Source organism: Moschus berezovskii, chromosome 20, assembly GCF_049115385.1.
Source record: "Moschus berezovskii isolate FMDL1 chromosome 20, NW_MosBer_1.0, whole genome shotgun sequence".
Classification (NCBI taxonomy): Eukaryota; Metazoa; Chordata; class Mammalia; order Artiodactyla; family Moschidae; genus Moschus; species Moschus berezovskii.
In genome coordinates this window covers 58,063,494-58,083,377 of record NC_142479.1, presented here as the reverse complement: position 1 = coordinate 58,083,377, position 19,884 = coordinate 58,063,494, and the positions used below count along the sequence as shown (strand labels likewise).

The following is a 19,884-nucleotide window of genomic DNA, read 5'->3' as shown; positions in this document are numbered from 1 at the left end:
CTCTGACTTTCTTGCTCTTAATTGCTGTGTGCTTCTGTATCATTGACTAACATTTCTGTGCTAAATAATGTTTTGCCTGTTGACTTCTGTTTTAATTTGGGGACTGAATTATCCCCAGGAAAGGTCAGGTTTCTCTAAGAAAAACAATAAAATGCACATTGAAGATTAATGGCCTTTAAGTTTACTATACATCTGTAGTCATGAAAAACAATAGGTACTAAGAAAGGTAAACTTGTTTTGAAATGATATTTTGCTAAAGAATGGCAACATTTTATCTTGACAGGTGTCTTGGTTGGTGGTTTGTTCTCCATAATCCCTAGAAAGTAAATCTTAATCAAATGGAGAGTCAACCTATTACTTAAACGTGGGACCTTGTGAAAACATATAGATATACAAACCAGATCTCTGTTGTAATTTAATGCTAAAAGCTATTATTTTAAGTGAATATAAGGTTGACAAATTCTTCAGATCAGTACCAGAAAGTTCATAGTCATAGCATTTTCACGTTGGCAGGCAACTTTTTTCATCTAAAGCAGAACTTTTGAAAACTAGGAAAGCTGTAACATGGCTGGAGTTAACACATCTGCTTGTTAACACCAGCCTGAGTTTTTAAATAATTTGTTCTTTGTCGTACCATAATGTTATTGGGCTTCCCTGGTGGCTCAGACAGTAAAGCTTTGCCTGCAGTGCGGGAGACCTAGGTTTGATCCCTGGATCAGGAAGATCCCCTGGAGAAGGAAATGGCAACCCACTCCAATACTCTTGCCTGGAAAATTTCATGGGTGGAGGAGCCTGGTAGGCTACAGTCCATGGGATCGCAAAGAGCTGGACACGACTGAGCAACTTCATTCACTCAATGTTAATATTTGTTTGGGTCTTTAGAGGTGTTCCCTGAATAGTAAATCCTCACTAGCATTCAGGAGGATATCTGGGTTTATCTCTCTCTCTCTTTTTTTTTTTTTTTGTAAAAATATTATCTAAATATAAAGAAAACTTCAGTATTTGTTTTATTCTGCCTCTGTAACATTATTTTTACCTTGTCATTTTCTGTGTGTGTACATTTTTAGTCACCACAATTGTATTAAAAATATTTTGGATTTAACTCTTATTATTTTCAATATTCTTATTTTGTATACCACATTTTATAACTATGCCTCAGGTGTTGAGTATTTAGGTTATTGATCCATATCATTGCAGTGACTGCCTTTATGTATAAGATTTTGGGTGACATTTTGTTGGCTTCCCTTGTGGCTCAGCTGGTAAAGAATCTTCCTGCAATGCAGGAGACCCGGGTTCGATCCCTGGGTTGGAAAAATCCCCTGGAGAAGGGAAAGGCCATCCACTCCAGTATTCTGGCCTAGAGAATTCCATGGACAGTCCATGGGGTCACAAAGAGTCGGACACGACTGTGTGACTTTCACTTTGTTATTTAAGATAGACTTTAAGAGAGAGTAAAATACTCTGTCAGAGGATAAAAACATCTTAGCAACTCATTGTTGTTCAGTCGCTAAGTCATGTCTGACTTTTTGCGACCTCGTGGACTGCAGCAGGCCAGGTCTCCCTGTCCTTCACTATCTCCCAGAGTTTGCTCAGACTCATGTCCATTGAGTTGGTGATGCCATTCAACCATCTTATCCTCTGTCGCTTCCCTTTCTTCCTGCTCTCCCATCTTTCCCAACATCTGGATCTTTTCCAGTGAATCAGCTCTTCACATCACGTGGCCAAAGTACAACTCTTACACATACTTTCCAAGAGGAAATCAGTGTGACTTTTAAGGCAATGAAGTACGTGAGCCAAATGTACCATGATTTTGGTGTCGTTGACTAATACAATTAATTGTTCAAGGTACAACAGTAAATGTATAGGGAGTCAACCAGGAAAACAGAACACTTTCCCAGTGTTTACTCGTTGTGATTTACTCATGTGTCTTGTCTGTAGTCCTTGATCTAGATTTTTGGATAATTTGTATTAAATTTTTAAAATTATCTTCCCAATCTCTTGTTCTTTCTTGAGATTGCTCTCAGGTCTTCAGATCCTTTGGTTTCTCCTGGCGGGTATAAAGATCAAAAAAGAAGTTCAACAATACTGATAAATAGAATTTCGGCATCAGAATATTGGCTTTGCTACATCCTGATAGCAGTTACCGGAAAGGGAACATTAAAAACACCCCAAAGTCAGTTTGAATGTAAGGAGGAGACAGAGACCACAGCCATTCTCTGTTATCCCTCGGATAACTGAACTGTAGTTTTACTGCCAATACCTCAGATGCTTCATGTGATTGACATCGCATGGCTGCCCCTACGCCTTTTAACCTATGGTGTGTGTTCAGTCGCTCAGTTGTGTCCAAGTCTTTGTGACTCCATGGACTCTAGCCCGACAGGCTCCTCTGTCCATGGAATTTTCTAGGCAAGAATACTGGAGCAGGTTGTTGTTTCCTACTCCGGGGGATCTTCCTGACCTGGGGATAGAACCCTGGGTCTTCTGCGTTGATAGCCAGATTCTTTACCACTTGTGCTACTTGGGTAGTCCCCTTTTAGCCTAGTAAGTATCATTTGTTTTGAAATAGCGAAATTCAAAATTTTCCAGATTTTTTCCCCTACCTCCCTTTTTGCATTTTATATTTAAAATTCTAAGCGTATACAGTTGACTCTTGAACAACACTGGATTTAATCCACGTGTAGTGTATAGTCGGCCCACTGTATCCATGGTTCCTTCACATCACCAAATTCAACCAGCTACAGAATGTGTACTGTGTAGTAATGTAATATTTACTATTTAAAAATAGCCACATGTAAGTGGACCCATGCAGTTCAGATTCAAAAATTGTTTGAAAGTCAACTGCATTTGATTTGTATAATCCAGACAGTAGTTCCTACCTGGTAGCATTAGATAGTTATTAGTTACTCATTGACATTTTATTAATTATTTCTTTTATATATATATATTTAGTATAGTTTTCCAGAAACAAGCTTCCAACATACTCTGTGAAGTTAAGCAGGTATTAACTGCTTTTAAATATACTCTTAATTGTCTTGCTACTGAACTTATATACCCTTCTTGACTTTTAGGTTGAAAATTTGAAGACTTTTGTTACTATGTGATTGTTTTGCTGTGCTTCCATTCCATGGAATCATTGGGCCATTTCCCTCTCAGTGGGCACTTTACAGCTTTTAGTCTGTTAAATATTTTAATTCCTCACCTCTCCTCTCCAAAGCAAAAGCTGATTTCTCTTAATTTTTTTTTTTCCTCAGTCATACGAGGATTTTTTTTTTTTTAAGGCCAGGAAACGTGTTTATTTGGAATTTGTTAAGACTTCAGCCCAGGAGTCACAAATCCAAGAAATACTGAAATTGTGTTCCACAAATGAGTTGTTTCTCAAGCTGCTTGTGAGAAATTTTAGGTGTTTCATTTAAATGAAATGGTGCTGCTTTTCAGGCTAATGCTTTTGGTTATATGTTGATGATTTATTTTTGTTTTTCTTCTATTAAGATCGAATCTGTTTCTCAGCCACTGGAAAACCACGGTGCCTCTGGTCATCCTTCAGAGTCACTGTCTGCTAAATCGTGTGGAGCGTTGAGACCTGTCAATGGAGTTATTAACACGTAAGTTTATCTCTTCTGCATACTTCCATATGCTCATCAGGCTTTACAAGATGAGTTTGAGGCTTAGTTATCCCTAGCTAGGACTAACTCTACTTTAAAGAAGCAGAAACCTCATCACTTCATAATATTGTGCATGCTTCCTACTGTAGCAAGTGTATTTTAAGTAGCATGCTAATGTATTTTCCTGTTACTTACTGTGGCCTAAAATTGTCCCAGCATGGAGAAAAATTGAAAGTCCTAAAGTTATTATAAGGCAATGCCAAAGAATGCTCAAACTACCGGACAATTGCCCTCACCTCACACGCTAGCAAAGTCATGCTCAAAATTCTCCAAGCCAGGCTTCAACAATATGTAAACCGTGAACTCCCAGATGTTCAAGCAGGTTTTAGAAAAGGCAGAGGCACCAGAGATCAAATTGCCAACATCCGCTGGATCATGGAGAAAGCAAGAGAGTTTCAGAAAAACATCTATTTCTGCTTCATTGACTATGCCAAAGCCTTTGACTGTGTGGATCACAATAAACTGTGGAACATTCTGAAAGAGATGGGAATCCCAGACCACCTGACCTGCCTCTTGAGAAACCTGTATGCAGGTCAGGAAGCAACAGTTAGAACTGGACATGGAACAACAGACTGGTTCCAAATAGGAAAAGGTGTACGTCAAGGTTGTATATTGTCACCTTGCTTATTTAACTTATATGCAGAGTACATCATGAGGAACGCTGGGCTGGAAGAAGCACAAGCTGGAATCAAGATTGCTGGGAAAAATATCAATAACCTCAGATATGCAGATGACACTACCCTTATGGCAGAAAGTGAAGAGGAACTCAAAAGCCTCTTGATGAAAGTGAAAGAGGAGAGTGAAAAGGTTGGTTTGAAGCTCAACATTCAGAAAACAAAGATCATGGCATCTGGTCCCATCACTTCATGGGAAATAGATGGAAAAACAGTGGAAACAGTGTCAGACTTTGTATTTTTGGGCTCCAAAATCACTGCAGATGCTGATTGCAGCCATGAAATTAAAAGACGCTTGCTCCTTGGAAGGAAAGTTATGACCAACCTTGATAGTATATTAAAAAGCAGAGACATTACTTTGCCAACCAAGGTCCGTCTAGTCAAGGCAATGGTTTTTCCCGTGGTCATGTATGGATGTGAGAGTTGGACTGTGAAGAAGGCTGATCGCCGAAGAATCGATGCTTTTGAACTGTGGTGTTGGAGAAGACTCTTGAGAGTCCCTTATACTGCAAGGAGATCCAACCAGTCCATTCTAGAGGAGATCAATCCTGGATGTTCATTGGAGGGACTGATGCTAAAGCTGAAACTGCAATACTTTGGCCACCTCATGCGACGAGTTGACTCACTGGAAAAGACTCTGATGCTGGGAAAGGTTGGGGGCGGGAGGAGAAGGGGACGACGGAGAATGAGATGGCTGGATGGCATCACCGACTCTGTGGACATGAGTTTGAGTGAACTCCGGGAGTTGGTGATGGACAGGGAGGCCTGGCGTGCTGTGATTCATGGGGTCGCGGAGAGTCGGACACGACTGAGCGACTGAACTGAACTGAACTGAACTGAAAGTTATTATGAATTGTTGTGATTAGCTGTGTCTTTGTAGAATTCACCAGAAGTAAAATCCTCTACTCTAGAACAGATTAGATTCCTAAAGGCTGTAAATCTGTATTTTTGAAAGATAAGGAATCCTTCTACAAGTGAACAGCGAGTACACATCCCTAGGCAAGATTCACCAGTAGAACTGGTTCTCAGGCAACTTATTAACATTTCAAAAGTTCACCATTTTCTTACCAGTTGTAATTTTCTAGACTTTTAAAAATTTATGTTTTTGTTGTTGAAGAAAGCTGAAATCACTTAGAACCTCCTGAGTTCACTTACTGACCTTTGCATTTTTCAGACACGATAGAGTAACATCCACCAAGAGCCTTACAAATAAGCACAGACACTGCATCCCCATTTAGATTAGCAGACATCAGCATCAAGAGGTGACCTCTTTGTGCTCTCGAACACGTGTTTCTGTCTGTAAACATTTGCAAGTAGGGGTGGTTGAACCAATATTAGAGGCTTTGTTTCTTTCCAACTTCTGTGAAGTAAATATTCTTCCTTCCTCTTGTGTAGTCTTCAGCCTGTCTTGGCAGACCACATTCCAGGTGACAGCTCTGATGCTGAGGAACAGTTGCATAAAAAGCAACGACTGAATCTAGTTTCTTCATCAACTGATGGCACCTGTGTGGCAGCCCGAACCCGTCCTGTGCTCAGCTGTAAGAAACGGAGGCTTGTTCGACCCAGCAGCATTGTGCCTCTTTCCAAGAAGGTCAGTACCAGTGAGACCTGGACCTTGTTAAAGTGAGCCAGATGCTCAGATAGAGGTATTAGTTCTTGCCAATTTTGGTTCATTTAACCAACCAGTGTTTTCCACACTTGGCTAACTAACAAGGCTTCCTGCAGAGCTTTAAGAGATACTAGGTTCTTGAGCCCTGTTTCCTAGAGATTCTGTTTTGGTTTGCTCTGGAGTTGGGCCTGGGAATCGTTTTCAAAAAGCTAGAAAGCTCCTAGGTGACTCCTCAGCCAGGTTAGGAAACAATTAGCTTGAGATTTTTAATAGAAATGGGAGAGAGGAGGTTTTGAGTTCTGTCATCAATTACATGGAGGAGAGTGGTATGTCTTCTTACTGTTTTCACTGAAAATGGCAATGTGAAATGTTTTACTTTTAAATAAGAATCTCCATTAAAATCTCTTAAGTTGATGATACTAAACAAATGTTTGTCTTCACAGGCAAAATGGAAATTACTTTACATCTACAGGAAACTTTCGATTGCTGACTTCAAATAGCAGGGTTGGAGTTATTCTAAAACCAGTAAAATAGTACTCCAGTAAAAAAAAAAAAAAAAAAGGAGTGATTAAGAGCATTAACTTTAAAGAGGACAAATATTGGTTTGAATTGTGGCACTGCCGCTTAGTAGTTTTTGTTTGGAGCATGTTAACACCTCACTCCACCCCAGAATGCTTCAGAGATCTCATAGGGTTGTGTGAAGATTAAATGAAATGTAGTAATTTGCCTTGCTATCTGGCTGATAAGTTTTACTAGTACATGTTGTCTGATGGTGTTAGCACTTTTATTTTTATTAATTCATTTATTCAACAACAACAAAACTTTTTGAGCTACTCCAATAAGCTGTTATAGAGCTCTGTGCACTGGGGGTAGAACACTGAAAATAAACCAGACAAAAATTCTTACCCTTATGAAATAATCTAAAGGGTAGAAACAGAAAATAATACATGAACACCTATTGTTTTATTTTCTGTTTTTGCCCATTAAATTATTTCACTAGGGTAAGAACTTTTGTAAATAAAACAGTAGATGAAGTATATGGCATGTTCTGTAGTGTTAAATTTGGCTTCCCTTGTGGCTCAGCTGGTAAAGAATCTATGCCTGCAATGCCGTAGACCTGGGTTCAGTCGCTGGGTTGGGAAGATCCCTTGGAGACGGGAAAGGCTACCCACTCCAGTATTGTGGCCTGGAGATTTCCATGGACTGTATAGTCCATGGGGTTGCAAAGAGTCAGACTCAACTGAGCGACTTTCACTTTCAATAACGTTAAGTGCTGAGGAGAAAAATGCAGCAGGTGAAGAGAATAGAGAATGCTGGGAAACTCAGTTGGAATTCAGCCTTGAGGCATTTTTTCATTCTAAGCCTTAGAGAAGTGAAAGATAGGAGACTGGGAAGGAATGACTAGTGAAGTATTGATAGAAGGAAAACAAGGAGAGTGTGGTCTGTAGAAGGCAAGTGAAGAAAATGTGTCAGAAAGGAAGGCAATGATCATCTGCATTAGATGCTGCAGGCAAATCAAGTTAGATGAAGACTAGACCTGACCATTCAATTTTGTGCGGCCAAGGTTGGCTGAGACCTTTGTATGCAGTTTTGTTAGCAGTAGAAGAGTGAAATTCTGATTGGATTAGGTTCTGGAGAGAATGGGAGGGAAGGAATTGAGCAAACCATCAGAGACACTGCTTTCAAAGAATGTTTCTGTAAAGGAGAATGGAGAAACAGCCTGTTTGACTGAGGGGAATGTTTCTTAAGATAACGATATTGCAGTATATTTGTCAGTGGGAAAACTGAGGACAAGGAAGAGGCGGGTAATTGTTGCAACAATTACTATTTGGACAGTAGATTTCCAGTGCTTCACTTGTTTTGTTATAGTATGCATTTGGACTGTATGTCTTTGCTGTGATCTTTTTAAAAGGAAAGTATTATTAGTGAAAATTACCTATCAGGCTATAATGTTTCTCTCGTCTCTTCCTCAGACTGCCTGCATTACCTGAAAAGAATTTGATGGGTTTCTCATATTGACATTTGAGTCCATTTTTTTTAGTTGTATAAATCTATAAATTATTTTCTGAAAGGCTGAAGAATTGATATCGGAAAAGCAAAGAAAACAGTTTATTACTGTTAAGTATAAGAAAGTAGTTTTGGCCATGCCTTCGATGCTTTTAACAAAAACAAAACCTACCAACACTGCCTCATGGAGAAATAGTGTTCTTTCTCTGAAGTTATAGGATGGCCTCCTGGACTCTTGTATCTGTGAAGTAGCAAGGCTTCTTGTTGCTATTGACAGTAGTTTTCTTCCTGTTCATGCCTAAAAACTGGTGTACTTTTGAAGGTACATATATGTATTTAAAATAAGGGGGAAACATACAAAACATACTAAAGACCCTTTGGTTCCAGTGCCAGTGTCTAAAACAGAATCTTCCTGACATATGCAGAAATAAGCTACATGGGAAATAAGATAAAGAAGTAATTTTTGTTTGGGAAATAACCATCTGCTGATTTTAGCAGTTATGCTGGTGTTCTGCCCTGCTTGGAGACAAAGGCTATTCTGTCTATCTTAGTTGCTCACTGTGTCTCCTATGGATCCTTGATTAGTGATACTGAGCAAGTATATTGCCCTCTCTCATTTTGAGGTGATGGATTTGCCAGGCAAATGTATTCAGCAGTTTTGGGTCCCATCTGTGTTCCAGGACACCTGGGCTTCCTTGGCGAACAAAAGTCATTGCCCTTATGGAGCTTACTTTCTAGTGGTAGAGTGTTCAGAAATCACCCAGTGCTTTGAACAATAGCCTCTAAATTTTTATGGGATTATAAAGCACATAGAAAATTTTGGAAGGCTGAGATAAAATAAGTAGACGCTCTAATATTTTGTTTACCAACTGTCCTCAAGCCAAAATAATTTTTTTAATACTTTGAACTAATATTCTGTGATTAACAGATAATGATGAATAGAGCCTTACTTTGATAGTGGACTTCCACCATAACCATTGCATTGAATTTGTAATGGGAAATCCTTCATAGAGAATTAATGTTGTTACAATGTTAAGGGAACACAGAATTTCTTTATGTATCCAAGTATTTTATCTCTTCATTCAGTTCTTACATGTTATCTATATTCTTGATATTTTGGTCATAAATGAGATCTTTTCTGTTACTGTTATTTTATAAATGATGTTGACTTTTAGGTATTTATCTTGAAATTGAACACTTCTCTGAGCTCTTCCTACCAGTGTTTTTTGGTTGGTTGTTCTTAGTTTTCTAGGTTGGCTTTCTGTCATCACACAGTATGACACCTTGTTATATACTACTTACTCCTTTTCCTTGTCTGGATTCACTTTTAGAACTGTATTAAGATTAATAATTGGTTGTAGTGAGACATTTCTGGTTTGAATGGCAATACTTTTAGAAGGTCACTGTCAATTTTGATGTAGGACAGCTGAAAATGAGTTGGGACACTTACAGTATTTATTGTTTGCTGTGCTCTGGAAATGTTTAAAGATTTTTAAAGGAAGGATCAATTTCTTTAAAATTTGTTAGAACTCAAGGTGAAACTGAGATTGGCATCTATTCTGTAGACGATTATCCATCTCTCAGATGCTTTCAGATTTACTCACAGATTTTTATTAAGCATTCTTTTTATATCCTTCTATCTGTAGTTAATGTCCATTTCTCAGTCGTCATTATATTTGTCTTCTCTTTCTTGATCAGTCTTATCAGCAATTTTTCTATTTTATTGGTCATTTCAAAGATCATTTCTTTGCTGTTAACTCCTTCCTGCAGTCTTGGTTTTTCTCACCCTCTCTGCCTTCATTCAGATGCTTGGTTAATTTATTTTCTGTTCTTTGTTACGGAAGAACAAAAGCATTTAACTTTTTGAATTTTCTTCTGAGTGTAGTTTTGGATAGCCTTTGATGTGTGAAGGAAGTGTTTTTTCTGCTATTTGTAAGTTGCCTTTGAGTTTTTAAATTTTTTTCCCAGGAGTTAAGAATTGAGTTTTTAGATTCTAAATTGTTTTTCTTTTTAAGCGTTTGTTATTAACTATTAATTTTTATAGCATTTTGGTCAAAATGTTTCTATAGTTTCTGCTTATGTTTGTGGTCTGTTGTGTTGATTTTTAAAAAACCGTCTAGTACAGTTTAATAAGTTTATATCCTCTTTGTGACTCGTGTCTCCAGTAGTTTTTTGTCTTTTACTTTTCTTAATACTTATGTTTAGTTGTATGCATTTTTCTCATTAAATTTAAATAAATTTAATGTTTTCTATATGATTTTTGAAATAACATTAAAGTATGCTTATTTAGGATGATTTTGATTATAACGTCAACGTGTGTTGAATATCTTCATATACCCTTTTTTTTTTGGCTGCAGTGGGTCTTAGTTGCAGCCTGTGGGGTCTTCCCTGACCAAGGATCAAACCTGGGCCCCCTGCCAGTGTCTTTACCCAGTGGACCAGGAGGGAATTGGTGTGAGTTTTGAATTTGAATTTGTGGTTCTTCAGTGATTTGAGCAACAGTTTGTATTTCAAGTTCTTAGATCGTAATTTTTGTCCCTTAAAACTTTTTCTTGTGTCTTTCAGTAGGCAGAAGAGAACGATTGTTTATTGTGGTTTGTTTTGGCCAGTCTTAGTTTCTTACCTTTTTACTGGTAACTGATTTTACTCTATGCTGTCCAATATGGTATCCACTGTCCACATGTAACTATTTAAAATTAGAATTAAAAAATTCAGTACATCACCCACACCAGCCCCATTTCAAGTATTGAGTAAGTCATAGGACTAGTGCTAATGTATTTAGTTGCACTAATACAGGATATTTTTACCATTGCAGCGCTGCACCAGACTCTGCTTCAGAGTGTTTTTTATGTACCTCTGTTTCCTTCTGTTATTACAGAAGAAATGTGACACTTTGGTTTTTTTATTCTCTTCAGTTTGTAGTCGCCTCTTTTAAGTATACCAATGATCATTATGTTATTGCTCCCTTTTCTTTTTTTCTAGCTCTTACTACCTGCTCTACAGCATTGTTGTGATCATTCAATTAGATTCCTGAAGTGACTGAGATATTTTGAGCACAAATAATAAGTATTCAGATATTAGCTAGCTGTTAACTTTTGTCTGTCTTCAGCCCTTTGGTTCTCCCATAGTGTGAAGGAATGACAGTTAAGTTTATATTTATTGTGTCATCTTGTTGTCCTTTTATTCTACTCTCTTACTTTATAATAGAGGCTGTGTTATCCTATGCTCTTTTTTTTTTTAGACACCAAAAGTTTCATTAATTGGTTTATTGAACTTGTTTAATAGTTTTCCAGAAATATGTTTTTTCCGAATTTCTCAGATTTGCTTCCTTTTCCTTTGTTCTACAGTGTTCTACTTGTAGTCCCCATGCAAAGGGTTTTGTGTTTGGTTTTTTTTTTTCTCTTTCGTCACAAAAACAAATAATTTTATCTATCTAGACTTTGTATTTATCATTAGGAAAAACTCAGCAGCTGACTGAATTAGTTTTCTGTCCCAGTTCCAGAGGCTAGAAGTCTGACATTGAAATCAGTGTCAGCCGTTGCCTGGCCTTTGAAAGCTCCAGGGAAGAATCCTTCCTTGCCACTTTCTGCAGGCAGCCTTAGCATCCTTTGGCTTGAAGCATCATAGTTCCCATCTCTGCTTCCGTCTTCACATGATCACCTTCCCAGTGTGTCTGTGTTCTCATGTAGCCTTATAAGGATGCCTGTCATTGGATTTAAGGCTTGGTTGCTCAGTGGTAAAGAAATCTTCCTGCAATGCAGGAGACATGGATTAGATCCCTAGGTTGGGAAGATCCTCTGGAAAAGGAAATGGCAACCCACTCCAGTATTTTTGCCTGGAAAATGCGTGGACAGAGGAGCCTGGTGGGCTACAGTCCCTGGGGTCACAAAGAATGGGGCATGACTTAGTGACTAAACAACAACAAATCTGGTAGTACTTCATATTAAACTAGTTGCACATGCAAAGACCCAATTTACAATTAACGGTCACATTCTGTGGTTCTGGGCAGGCATGAATTTGGAGGTAGGATCTGGGAAGGTGTCACTATTCTTAGTACACTGACCATTGGTCCTTGTCTTTGCTGCTGATAAGATGTTGAATCCTTTTCTCACTTCTAAATCTAGAAGACAGACTGATCGGTGCTGTTCCCAATTTAATTCTTAGATTTCAGCAGTTTTCAAACTTAATATACCTTTGCTCTGAAATATTAATATTTGAACTTTCTTTTATTCCCCCTGCCAGTTTTCTGGCACTCTTCTGTACTACTAAATTTATTATGTGAAGAACTTAAGTTCTCTTTGTATAGAAAAAATTACAGGTTTACCTGCCTCCTTCCCTGATTATTTTAATTCTGTGATGTATAAAGACCGATATAATAAACATTGATGTATGTACCATCCTAAATGCTAGTATTTTAATTTTTTTTACTTTATGTTTTTTTTTTAATATTAAAAGAAAGTTATAGATAACCAGGGGTCCTTTTATTTCTTTTATCTCCTTTACCTCCTTTCTTGCAACTAGAAAGAGGTGACCAAAGAGCACAGAATGCAGTAATGCTGTCATGTTGTACATATTTTGCAAGTCGGTTTTGGTTTTTTGGTGTGTGTTTTTGTTTTGGGGGTGTGTGTGTGTGTGTTTTAATTCAGTATTGTGTTTTCAAGATCTCCCATGTTGATGTTCATAATTTTAGTTCAGTTTTTGTAAAATAGTCCACATTTCCTTAAAAGGCACTGCTTGTGGGGGTTAGTATATTTGTATCCTGTTTCTTGACTTCAGGGTTCTAAATTTAACTCATATCTTTGACTTTTTAATTGAGTTCATATCTTCTATATCCTTTGGTCTACCTTCTTTTGGTTTGTTTGAAATCTGTTTGCTATGTGTGTTGTTCAAGTTAAAGTGCAATTTGATTGCCATTATAGCCTGAGCTAACACTAACACCTCTATCATGTAACATAGTTGTCATTTTTTGTGTGTGTGTGTGGTGAGAATAATTAAGATCTAGTCTCTTAGCACATTTGTTGTTAATAATACAGTGGCATCATCTATAATTCATTGTACTGTGCATTAGATCTCCAGGACTTATTTATCAGCTAGTAGTCAGTTTATAACCACCTCTCTCATTTCCCCAACCTCAACCTCATTTCTTTTTTTTTTTTTAATTCATATATGTTCATATAGTTCTAGGATGGCTGGTTAGGTACATCCTAGTTAATGATTGTCACTTCTTCATCTTAATCATTATGTTGTTTCCCTTTTGATCTCTATTCATGCTTTAACTTTAAATGGGTTTCTTTGGTAAGTACACTTGCTAGATACATCCTTTTCCATCTCTTTGTTTTCAGTTTTTGTGTCAGTAATTTATTTATCTGTAATTTGTTTTTATTATTTTAGTTATCTTGCTTTTCAGTCCCTCCCAAATTAGTCATTAAGTTCATACTTAATTACTTATTTACATTTACCAACACTTTTGCCATTCTTATTCACTGTTGCTTCTTACATCCCATTCCATTCTTGATGAATACATGTGGTAGCCTTCCAGTAGTGCTATGAGCTGTAAAGTCTTTATATATTAAAAACATACAGAATTAACCTTTATGTGTGAAATGTGTATATACATATGTGTATTTGTGAATACACAGTTATATTTTGCCTTTATTCTTGAATGATGACTTAACTACATGTAAACGTTTGTATTCAGCACTTTGAAGATAATTTCATTGCCTTCCAATACTTGTTGAAAATTCTGGTATCAGTTTAATTGTTTCTTTATAGATTATCTGTATCTCCTCTCTGGTAACTAAAATCTTTACCCCAATCCCTTACTTTTGGGTGTTTTTGTGTGTGTGTGTATTTTGTTTTTATATTTTGCAATATCAAGGGACATATTTAGATGTATGAATTGTTTTTTAGCCACTTGGTCTTTGTTTTTGCACCCTCATTCTGAGAGTTCTTATTTGGCTTGAGTTTTGAAATTTTTCAGAATTTTCATTATTTCTTCCGATTTTTCCTTTTCTGTTCTCTCTTTAAATATAAATGTCTGTGTATTGTTGTTGATCTTCATTCTCTGTTTCTTATTGCTTCATTTCTTTTTATACTTTGCAATTTCATATCTGTCTTCCTATGCTTTATTTCATATAGTCTTCTCTGACTGTTCCTCCTCTTCATCAGGAGGAACACTAGCTTTGTTTACCAGTTGGGTTTTTTATTTCAGTGTGTACATTTTTCCTTAGAATCGGTTACTTTTAGAAACATCCTCTTAAGTACTTTTAGAAACTTTTTTTTTATCCTATCCTTGTCTCATGACTTGTATTCCTCTCAATATCACTATGAAAAATTTTAACATACTTATTTTAAAAGTTGTTTCCTAATTTTTCTATTTCTAGTTCACTGAAGACCGCTTCTTCCTATTTCTACACGTAGTGACTTCCTTATAACGGTCTGTGTTCTTGTATGATTTACAGTATCTTTCACAGCTCGTCTGGGGCCATGGCCAGGGAGGCATGTTTTCTGTAGGAATTTTGTGATCCCTGGACTGTGAAAGTGTCCTTAAACCACAGTTTTTCCATTAGCTTCTGAAGAGACTTCCAGATTCAGGTGAATTCGAACCTCTTACATGAACGTAGGTTGGGACTGGGCTTTCACTTTCTTGCAGTCGGCTTTTTCCACCAAAATATGGAGTAGATTTTAAGCTTCTCTGGCTTGTGTCCCAAGACCAGCCTTGGCGTTGAATTCTTTTCTGTTTCTTGCATCTTGGAATTTCTCCTGATCAAGCCTTTGGCAGTGTGATAAAGTCTGTGGAATTTTATCAGAATAAATTTTTTTTTTAATGCACAGAATAAAAGACATTAGTTTATAGGGGAAACCAAGTATGTTGAAACAGTTGTTAAATTTTGTGGTATATAAATTTCTTTTGTTCAGTTCAGTTGCTCAGTCGTGTCCGACTCTTTGTGACCCCATGGACTGCAGCATGCCAGGCTTCCCTGTCCATCACCAACCCCCGGAGCCTACTCAAGCTCATGTCCATTGCATCAGTGATGCCATCCAACCATCTTATCTTCTGTCATCCCCTTCTCCTCCTGCCTTCAATCTTGCCCAGCATTAGGATCTTTTCCAATGAGTTGGTTCTTCACATCACGTGGCCAGAACCAAATTATTGGAGTTTCAGCTTCAGCATCAGTCCTTCCAGTGAACATTCAGGACTGATTTCCTTTAGGATTGACTGGTTGGATCTCCTCAGTAACAAGATTTAGCAGCAGGTGTAGTAACTGTCTTGATTAGTGATGAGCTCATAGGTAGTTTGAGGTATCTGCCACCACTGTAATGTGATGGGTAAATCAATTCAGAGAGCACCTCATGCCATATCTTCCACTCAGAGATTCATAAAAGACATTAAAGACTTAAAAGTCTTCTGTTTAAAAGAGGATCTAATTTTGTTTCCCCAACTTACTTGATAAAGATAACCTTGGTAAAGTAATCCTGATTAAGCACGTGCATGAATTACAATGATTCCAAGAGAATCATTTCAGAACATCTGCTTTCTGTTCTGTAATCTCTTTGTAGGTGATGTTTGGATACTTGGCAATACTGAAATTGAAAATGAAGCCTTTTCCTAACACCTCATTCTAAAATCATGAGTAGATGAAGTAGGTGTTTTTTTGTTTAAGTATGCTGAAATAAATATAAAATGTGGAGACTCTATTTGCAACATCGATTTACTGATGCCATTTTGTTTTCAAGCAGTCTGCATAAGGTTGTAGGAAAATAAACTAATAAAAGGTTGGTCAGACGATTGTACATTTTGTTTCAATATTTGATGTACTTGCATTTACTGTTTTAATTGCTGGGCACATACACTTGATTTTTATGTTGCATATACTTCTTAATACCAGTGTACTAGGCATTTTAGATGCCACATAAAAAGTGGTCCTTTCTTAAGGCACAGCCTTGTTTTTTATTCCCATTTCCACCTGATTCAGTGACCAGTGCCCTCGTGTGTATCATGAATTCTTAATTGTAGTCTCCTCAGTGAGCCCGCCAGAAAAACTCTTCTGTCCAGAGGCTTTCTGCTTAAATTTTTAGCCCCCTGCCCATCACAGCTTCAGAATTCTCCGAATGCCTTAGGAATGGGAGCACTTGACATGTCATTTGTAGTTTCCTGTTTTTTCTTTTCACTGGGAATTTGGCTTTTGAAGTCTCTAAAGTTGTCCCTTCAGTCCTACAAAATCATCAGAACTTCTGCTCATGTCTCTACCCAGAAGTGACCCTCCATCAGGGCACCAAATTCCAAGCATCACTCAGAAATCACCCATTGTCCCCAAAAAGAAGCAGCTCAACACTTCAGTGCATCTTCCCCCTCTGGAATTTTGGCTCTTCAGTATTGTCATTGTTTTAACATTTCTCTCTTAAAGTTATATTTGCTTTTTTGTCTTTTTAAATCTGGCTGTTCTAGTTCTCAGAGTGTTGGTTAGCTCTAAGCTATCCATCATACCCCCTTTCCTTGCAATTTGTTTGTTGAGAAAACTGGGTTACTCCAGTTACTTATCCTGTGACTTACCATTTTCTGACTGTGTCCCCGTGGTGTAACTGTCTCTCCTCTTGGCTTATCTAAAATAGTTTTTTGCATGTTGGACATTTCATTTTACATGATTGAAGCACAGAGATTATATTATCTTCCTTTAAAGAGGCTTTGTTTTGTTGGCAGCTAAGTTATTTGAGATTCAGGTTTTCCTTTATTAGGGAGAGTGTAGAGTAACCCTGGTCTTCTGGGGTCTTTTCTGAATTCTCCATGCCACTTGACCAGTCACAGTGGGGAAGTCTCTGCCACTGTGAGCTTTGGGAACTGTTCAGTAGCTCCTTGGTGGATCTTCGTCTGACCTGATGAAGTTTAACTCTGTACGTTAGTATTCTTAGTATTCCACGAATACTTGAGGGAATCTCATGATGATTTCTGGAGCTCTTTTTCTGTATGGCTTCCTCTTCTGAAGAATTCTGCCTCATGGTTATCCGTCACCTGAGCCTCTGCACCTCAGTCTCTGGGAGTTTGTTTCCTCAACTCAGTGGAACCATCACGCTCTGCTTGGAACCCCTCACCTGCTGAGCAGTCTGTGTTGTGCCTCCAGGCAGAAAGCCGGGACAGTCACAGGCCACCTCATTTGTTTCCGTCTTAACCTGTGTGTTGTCTGGTTTTCTAGTTTATGGCTAAAAGATCATTCTTAATCCATCATAGCCAGAAGAAATTCTATGGGGTCATTGTTTTCTTTTCCAAAATTTCATTACAATATTATCCAAACATAGTATCATTGTGTGAATTTTGCAGTGAGCAAACTCTGTCTCCTAGATTCTGCTGTTAGCATTGACCACATTTTACCATTATATCCATCCCTCTGTATATTCCTTAATCTCTTACTTTTAGTGCATTCGAGTCTGCTTATAGAAACTTAAATCTAGGTTTTTGTTTTGGTAAGGGCACTCGCATGAGAAGAAATGTAATATCTTATCTCTCTCGTGTTATTAGTCAGTAGTGGCCATTGCCTGGACCCCTCTTGTTGCATCAGGAGTTGAAGTTATGTTCTACTCATACCATTTCTTCTTTGTTTATTAGCTAGACTATGTCTTTAAAGAGAAAAATGCCCTTTTCTACTATTGGTTTACTCTTAAGTACAGTCTGTGGGGTGCGGGGGAAGCATGATTCGTGTTGATATCCTTTTATCTACCAGTGTTCAAGTAATAAGTTGATTTCCTGCTGTCTTCCAAGGAGAGTCAATAAAGTCTTTGTGGAGGGGATGGTGTGTATGATTGTGAAGTCATCACTTTAAACATATTTGAGTTATTCAAGCCATTGAAATTATTTTCTGTGTTCTAGTTACCATTTTGTTTCATGGAAGCCTCTTCACTCTTGCTCTTGAGTCCTTTCACCTTGACTGATGTAGTCTTGAGGCATTTTTTCTTTCTCACTATTAATATTTAATGGGTGCCTCTGCTTTGAATTTTACTAAGAATGATAATCGTAATTTGAGCCACCTGGTTCCCAGTGATCTTGACCTGCCTATCCCCCCTAGGAAACGTTTGACCTCGTGGTCAGTTCTGGTTGTCACAGAGGTGGGAGGGAGGATATTACTTGCACTGTGAGTAGAGGCCAGGGAAGCTGCTGCTTACCTTCAGTGCACAGGACAGCTCCTCACAACAAGATTATCAGGCTCTAAGTGTCAGTAGTGCTTTTGTGAGAAACTTTGACATACATTAATTTCTTTAGCACTTGTGTAGTATTTTAGCAGCTTGCAAAATCATATTTCTCACAGTCCCATGAAATTGGCATTATTGATCCTTTATTAACAGATAAATAAATTTGAGGGGTCACACAAGTAACATGAAAGCTAGGATTTAATATCAGTGATCTTTATGGTTGATGTCCTTTTTTTCCCTTCTTCAGTTATAAATGAAAAGTGTATTTTGTATGACTATACAAGTAACAGAGTTGAGACCAGACACTATTGTAAATGATTTTTATTTTTACAACAGCCTTGTCAGATAAGCAGCTGTTATTATGAATGAAGCCATTAAGTAACTTGTCTAAGTTTATACAGCTCAGTAGCAGAGTTAGGGCTCAAACAGCCTGGCCCCATTGCTCACACTTCTAACTACTGGATGTTGCCCCATGTTTTTTCTTTTACAGTTTAAACATAATAATTTAATAAATAATTTAAAACATAATTTAATAATGTAATTTAATAAACATAATTTAAATCTTTTTATTACCTTTGGGATTTATTTTGATGTGAAGTAGGAATCTCGCTTCTTCCCCCATCCCACCTTTTGATATCCCTCATTCATACTTTTAACATGTGATCAGCAAATCACTCCCTTCTGCCTTTGCTTATCAGAAATTTTCTGGGAACTTTCCCCCTTAGCATTTATTCTTCTGGTTTGTAGTTGGTTTAAATTCCATTCGCCTCTTCTCCCTCTGTACCAAAAGCCTATTGAATTTGATTATAGATTAATTTGTAGCATATTAAAAATTAATAACTTTAAGCTTTGTGCCTAAAATGTCAGTTAAACATATTCCAGAATGTGTTTTGTCACAGTCAAGAATAGTCTCTTTTCTCACTTGTATGTTTCTAAATAAAAGTTGTTTTTAAGAGGATGACATTTGAGAAAAAGACCTGAGGTGAGGGAATAATCTTGGAGCTAATAGAAGGGCCAACTGTGGAGGTCTGTGATCCAGGAAATTTGCCTGCCATTTTGGGGAAGTAGCAGGGGGTAAGTCAGAGCATGGTGGCATGAGCTAGGAGAAACGCAGGAAAGGGAAATGAAGTCAGAGAAGGGACAGAAGTAACAGATGGCATAGGACTTTGTGTGTACCATTGCGAGAACTTTGACTTTTATTCCTTGTGAGATGAGGAGCCATCAGAAGGTTTTGAGCAGAGAACTGCATCATCGTTTGATTAGGTTGTGAAACAGGATTACACAATAGTTGAAGGGAGGGGCAAGCAGGAACACCAATTTAGGAGACTGTTTAAGAAACCCAAATGAGAACTGCAGTTGAGGGTGGTATATAAAGTGGTCAGATCTTGGATACTTTTAGAAGGCAGAGGTGACAGGATTTCATGACTGGTTTTGGGGTATGAGGAGGGAGTGGAGTTTAGGATGAGTCCAGGGATTTTAAGACTTTGGTTGCCTCTTAAGACATCTAAGTAGAAATGTTGAATGGCCAGGTGAAATTGTGTTAATTGATACACTAATGTCAAATAGTTTTGATATCCAGGAGTAACGTAGGTTGTTTTTATTTTTGGTGTTTTTTTCTTTTTTAATAAAATGCATGTGTATAGTTTGACATGTTGTTTTCTGTGTGTTTAAAGTTGCCCAAACTATCCTTCAAAAAGTTCCCCAATTTTCTCTTAATAAATTATACTAGCAGACTTCCCTGCTGATCCAG

General features: G+C 37.6%; 1 protein-coding gene across 5 annotated transcripts in view; it reads left to right on the top strand.

Annotated features, from left to right (window-relative positions):
• Nucleotides 1-19,884, top strand: part of KANSL1 (KAT8 regulatory NSL complex subunit 1) — a 179,811-nt gene that overhangs the window by 139,357 nt on the left and 20,570 nt on the right. For all 5 annotated transcript variants that reach the window (XM_055408116.2, XM_055408114.2, XM_088829183.1 and 2 more), the window contains 2 exons: nucleotides 3,490-3,602; nucleotides 5,732-5,927. In XM_055408116.2, coding sequence (XP_055264091.1) covers nucleotides 3,490-3,602; nucleotides 5,732-5,927 — 309 coding nt within the window. The remainder of the gene's footprint in view (nucleotides 1-3,489; nucleotides 3,603-5,731; nucleotides 5,928-19,884) is intronic.